Source organism: Elephantulus edwardii, unplaced genomic scaffold, assembly GCF_000299155.1.
Source record: "Elephantulus edwardii isolate Elephantulus edwardi_28Jun2011 unplaced genomic scaffold, EleEdw1.0 scaffold00141, whole genome shotgun sequence".
Taxonomy (NCBI): Eukaryota; Metazoa; Chordata; class Mammalia; order Macroscelidea; family Macroscelididae; genus Elephantulus; species Elephantulus edwardii.
In genome coordinates, this window is record NW_006399891.1 from 7,475,175 (window position 1) to 7,481,310 (window position 6,136).

Genomic DNA, 6,136 nt, shown 5'->3' on the forward strand with positions numbered 1-6,136 from the left:
GGGCCTCATCCAAAACCCCGGGGCGGTTTATCAAGAAACTTTGAGGCGTAAACGTGATCCTATAATCCTAAAACCCTTTTCTGCATAACACAATGGGGCCTCTCTCCTGGTGGCTGGTACCCGGGTCTCTTTAGGGCGGAAAGAATAACCAGGTGGCAACCTCTTCTTACTCCTAAGAGGAATCCAGAGAAGTTCATGGGCATTAACATTTCGACTGAGTGCAGTTCTGCCTATCTGCAGTAAATCAAGCGGTGGAGAACGTAGCTGTCACATCACACTAATCGGCGCCCTGGGGCCCTGAGGACCTTGTTTTCGCACCTCTTCTGTTGTGCCACAAAGAGCGTCCTCCTGCCCTAGCACCACTACCGTAGTCCTTTGCTGTGTGTTAGAGGGGGTTTGGGTCCCTGGGAGGGACGGTGGCGACAGGACTCAGCGGGGGCAGCTACCCGGGGTCCTCACACGCGTCCCACGTGAGCTGGATTCCGCGCTGGAGCTGTAGTTTCCAGTCCCGGCAGTGTGAACGCTCGCTGTCCTGCCACGTCTCAGGGGTGCCTCCCGCCTCTGGCCAGCCATGGCAGCCGCCGACGACTTGCTCCTCAACATTATTGAGGCTGAGGCCGCCACCTCGAAGCCGTTCTCCAAACCCCCTCCAGGCCATGTGAATCGGGTAAGTTCTAATCCGCCAGTCGGGCTCACGTCAAGCCGCGGACGCTGCTTGTCTCTGCGTTCGGTTTTCAGATGGTTTACGGAATGACGGGTGAAACGAGTTCTCAGTCAGCCTCTGGAGAGGGTGCGCAGAAACACGAGTATAAAACTGAGAGGATGGTCTTGGAGGGAGCAGAACGCGTGAAGAGGGCGAGGAGCTGGCCTCGCCACCGGTTTGAAAACTGGAAAAGTGTGGAGTTTGTTGAGCCACTGACGCTCAAGCTCTGTCTAGTCCCAGCTGAAAGGTCCAAACTCACTACGAAGTCCAGAAGCAACATTAGCCAAGTGTGTAGGAAAAATGTTTTGTTTTAAAAAGCACGCTTTGGGATCAAGTCGATTCCAACTCATTGACTGTATTATTGTGTGTACTGTCGAGTCGCTACCAACTCAGAGACAGTAAATCAGTTGGAAATAGATCGCCCATCTTTTGCCCCCAGAGCACCTGGTGGACTCAAACCACGTGCGTTTACTTTGACAGTGCAGTTACTTACCACTCTGCCACTAGAGCTTCCTTGACTGTACGACAGCAGAATTGCCCCGTAGCGCTTTCAGATCGACAGTCCTTGTGGAATGAGGATAATCATAGCTTTGTAGACCGCCACATCTTTCATCTGTAGAACAATTGTTGGTTTCAAACTATCTTTCAGTTAGCATTCAGATGTTTTAGTCCACAGCACTGTCAGATGTGCTATCCGATCGGAACCCACCGTACAGCAGACACTCCAGTAGGTTTTCAGAGTCAGTAAAGCCCACAGGAGGAGATTTCCCAACCTTCTGCAGAGCAGATGCTGGATTTTAATGCCTTTGAGATTGCAGCAGTTTCTTACCACTAGGCTATTAGAGCTGCCTAGAGCCTATTGTTGTTGTTATATACCATTGTTGGCTGTGACTCATAGCGACCCTATGTGCAGTATCTCTGAACCCTGCCTTATCCTGAGCCAGTCTCACTGTCTCCGATACACCACCAACCCCCATTACCCCACTCGTTGTGTCAGTCCATCTCACCCAACATCTAGCTTTCCTGGGCTTTCCCTTCACCCTTCCCAACAAGATGTCCTCCTCCAAGAAGCTGCTTGGTTTCACCTTCTCAGGAACAGACCTGTTTGTATCTTGGAAGTTCACTGTATGTTCAGTGCTCTTCTCCAGCACCACAACTCAAAGACATTGATTCTTCTATCATCCTTACATATTGTTCAGCTCTCTGATGCATAACAAGTAATTGTAAAAACCATGGCCTGGATCAGGTGTACCTAAGTCTCCGGACTGATATCATTGACTTAAGTACTCTAGAGAGGTCCCTGACAGCAGATTTTCCTAAGGTAATTTGTCTTTTGATTTCCTGACAAAAGTGCCAAGAGTATTGATTGTGGAACCAAGCAAGCTGAAATTGTGAGCAATTTCAGTCTCTTATATTTCACAGTGCTGTCACTTGACCCAGTGATAAGAATCTTTGTTTTCCTGATGTTGAGCTTCAGTCCATATTGAAGACTGCAGTCCTTGACGTTCTGCAGCAAATGCTTCAGGTCCTCCTCAGTTTTGTGTCATTTGCATAATGCAGGTTGTTGATGAGTCTTCCTCCAATCTTGTTAACACATTCTTCCTCCTAAAGTCCAGCCTCCCGAATGATCTTTTCTGTATATAGATTGAAAAGGTATGGAGACAGGATGCATCCCTGACACACTCCTTGAGTGATTTTGAACCATTCCCTTGCTCTGTTCTGAGGACTGCTTCCTGATCCAAGTATAGGTTTCACATAAGCACAAACAAGGGTTCTGGGATTCCCCTTCTCCCCTAGTTAGCCACAATTTGTTGTGATTCACATAGTCAAATGTCTTTGTGTAGTCAGTGAAACACAGATATACATTCCTCTAATATTTTCTGCTTTCAGCCAAGATCCATCTGACGTTGGCTGTGAAGTCCCTAGTGCCACAGCCTCTTCTAAACCCAACATGCACTTCTGGCAGTTCTCTTGTCAGAGTATATGCCAATCGTTTTTGGATAATCTTCAACAGGATCTTGCTTGTGTGTGGTATTAGTGATACTGTTCAATAATTCCTACACTCTGTCAGATCACATTTTTAATGGAATGGGAATAAATAGAGATCTTTTCCAGTCAGTTGTCTAGGTAGTTGTCCTCCAGATTTCTTGACATATCTGGTGAGCACATCCAGGGCAGCATATATCTATGGGTAATCCATCGATTCCTGGGGTCTTGTTTATTGCCAGTGCCTTCAGAGCTACTTAAACTTCTTTCATCACCATTGCCTCTTTATTATCTATTGTTTCATGAAGTTTTTCTGTCAGTTCTTTTTTGTATAGTAACTCTGTGTGTTCCTACCATCTTCTTTTGATCCTTTGTATTCCTTCCTCTTTTGATGCTTCCTGGATGATTCAAGATCTGCCCATGTTGTTCTTGTTATGTGCTGTTGAGTCGCTTGTGAATCATAGGGACCCTATGTACAAGGGCCCTAAACCCTGCTCTATCCTTTGCTAACCTCATTGTCTCTGACATACCTACTCCCATTACTCCAATCACTGAATCGATCCATCTCATCAAGAGTCTTCCTCTCTTGCACTGTCCCTTCCACCCTCCCAAACATGCTGTCCCTCTACAAGGAATGGTCCCTCCTTACACCATGCCCAAAGAATGTCAGACAAAGCTTCAGAATCCTTGCGTCCAAGGAGCAGCCCGATTTCATCTACTCCAGGACAAACCTGTTTATTTTCCTAGCAGCCCATGGTATAGTCAACACTCTTCTTCAGCACCACAGCTCAAGGACATCAGTTCTCCTTCTGTCATCCCTAGTCGTTGTCCAGCACTCTGACATGTAGCAAGCAATTTCAAAGGCTATGGCCTGGATCAGGCACATCTTAGTCTCTGGACTGATGTTGTTGCTTCATTTCAAAACTTAATTTTTACAATGTCTCATAATTGTTGTTGTTGTTATGTGCCATTGAGTTGCCTGTGACTCGTAGCTACCCTATGTACAACAGCCCTAAACCCTGCTTTATCCTGTGCCAAGCTTATTGTCCCTGACACACCTAGCCTCATTACCCTAATCACTGAATCAATTCATCTCATCAAGAGTCTTCCTCTCTTGTGCTATCCCTCCACCCTCCCAAGCATGACGTCTCTCTCCAAGCACTGTTCCCACCTTACAACATGTCCAATGTATGTCAGACAAAGTTTCAGAATCCTTGTCTCCAAGGAGCAGCCCAGTTTCACCCTCTCCAGGACAAACATGTTTGTTCTCCTAGCAGTCCATGGTATATTCAACACTCTTCTCCAACACCACAGTTCTATCATCACTAGTCACTGTCCAGCTCTCCAACACATAGGACATATTTGCAAAGACTATGGCCCAGATCACGCGCACCTTAGTCTCCAGCCTGACATTGTAGCTCTTCAGTACTCTGGAGAGGTCCCTGACAGCTGACTTTCCCAATGCAATTTGTCTCTTGATTTCCTGGCTGCTGGTACCAATTCTGATAGCATCCTTAAATATTGCATCTCAAGGCTTGAACATGTTCTTTATTTCCTTCAGTTTGAGAAATGCTGAGCAAGTTCATCCCTTTAGATTGTCTGACTCCAGCTCTTTTTACATTTTAGTATAATAAATTGCTTTATAATATTTTGCTTTATTCTGAGCTACCCTTTGAAATCTTCTGTTCTTAGAAGCACTTAATAAATGCCAATAATGAAAAAAATGTTGTTGTTGTTGTTATGTGCCATCAAGTGGACTATGACTCATAGTGACCCTGCAAACAACAGATCTCAACCCTGCCCTATCCTGTTCCATTCTCATAATTTCACATATACTTGAGTTCATTGTTATAGTTACTATGTCAATCTTTGTTTAGAGTCTTCCTCTCTAATGCTGACCCTCCACCTTTCCAAGCATGGTATCCTTTTCAAAAGACTGACTCTTCTTAACAATATTCCCAAAGTATGTGAGACAAAGTTTCACCCTCCTTGCCTCCATGGAGCACCCTTGTTGTGCTTTTTCCAAGACGCATTTGTTTTTTCTTTTGGCAGTCCATGGAATATTTACTAATCCTCTATAACACCACAAACCAAAGACATCAACTCTTCTGGCATCCTTAATCATTGCCCAACTTTGAGATGAATAGCAAGTAATTGAAATGACTATAACTTGGATGAGGCACACCTTGGTATTTAAATAGATACCCTTGCTTTTTAGCATTTTGAAGAGGACTTTGACAACAGATTTACCCAATACAAAGATCTTTTAATTTCTTGACAGCTGGTACCTAGGGTGCTGGTGTTGATGGTAGATCCAAGCAAGATGAAATTATTGACAATTTCAGATGCTTCTCCATGTATCATGATGTCGCCTATTGGCCCAGGGGTGAGAATTTTTGTTATCTTGAGGTTGAGATGTAATCTATATTGAAGGTCTTTGACCTTCTGCAGCAAGAGTTTTAAGACCTTCTCCCTTGAAAGATTAGGTCATCTGCATAATGCAGTTTGTTGATGAGTCTTCCTCCAATCACATATCATTTGGTCAGTGGGATGCTTATGCCATGGAACTAGTACATAGGACAACCTTTACTAAAACTTTGCTGGATAGTTAAATTAGTAAATGTGGAATATCTGGTTTTATGATTCCTTGAGCTATGGTTTAAAAAGAATTAATGAAGTTGTAACCGATATCTCCAGTGGCCTGTTAATGTCTTTTATAAGAATTATGGCTATACTGATGGAATTTGCCAATAGCCTGAACCTGGGATGAGTAGCTATTTATACATATTACAAAAAACTTAAATTTTTCTGGAAATTTAAAAAATTACTAAATTACCACAAATGTGTTACAGAAAATTTGCGAATATTTTAAAGCACATATCCTTCTATAATCACTTAGGGGTGACTCATTAAATTTTGAACTATGGTGGAGGAGTTCATAGAGTTGTGCTGCTAATCCAAAGGCTGCACTTTTCTGGCAGTTCAGATCCACTAGCAGGAGAAATATGGGTAACTTCTTCCCCCACAGTGTACAGTCTTGGAAACCCAAGGTCAGTGGTGAGTTGGAACTGACTTGATGTAATGAATTTTGAGTGAGAGAAAGCAAAAGGTCAAAATTACGATCAATATACACATGATGGTTTCAGACTAAACATTATGTAATTAACAAATTCTATTACGGGATCCTGGACTTTTGAATCATATGTCCTGTTGCCCCCTAATAATATTTCAATGTGTTAGATCATAGCTCTGCTTCTGTGTTTCCATTTGAGAATAGAATAGCAAGATTTGTAGTGATTAAAGGAAATAATTCATGTAAGTACTTCTCTTACTGCCTTTGTTGTTGTTGTTATTATGTGCCATCGAGTCGCTTGCAACTCATAGCGACCCTATGTACAACAGCCCTAAACCCTGCTCTATCCTGTGCCAATCGCATTGCCTCTGACA

General features: G+C 43.6%; 1 protein-coding gene across 1 annotated transcript in view; it reads left to right on the forward strand.

The window, feature by feature from the left end:
• The first annotated feature begins 571 nt into the window (after positions 1–571).
• The window catches only part of DDX31 (DEAD (Asp-Glu-Ala-Asp) box polypeptide 31), a 104,938-nt gene continuing 99,373 nt past the window's right edge, over positions 572–6,136 (forward strand). The window contains exon 1 of the mRNA XM_006894436.1: positions 572–667. Coding sequence (XP_006894498.1) covers positions 572–667 — 96 coding nt within the window. The remainder of the gene's footprint in view (positions 668–6,136) is intronic.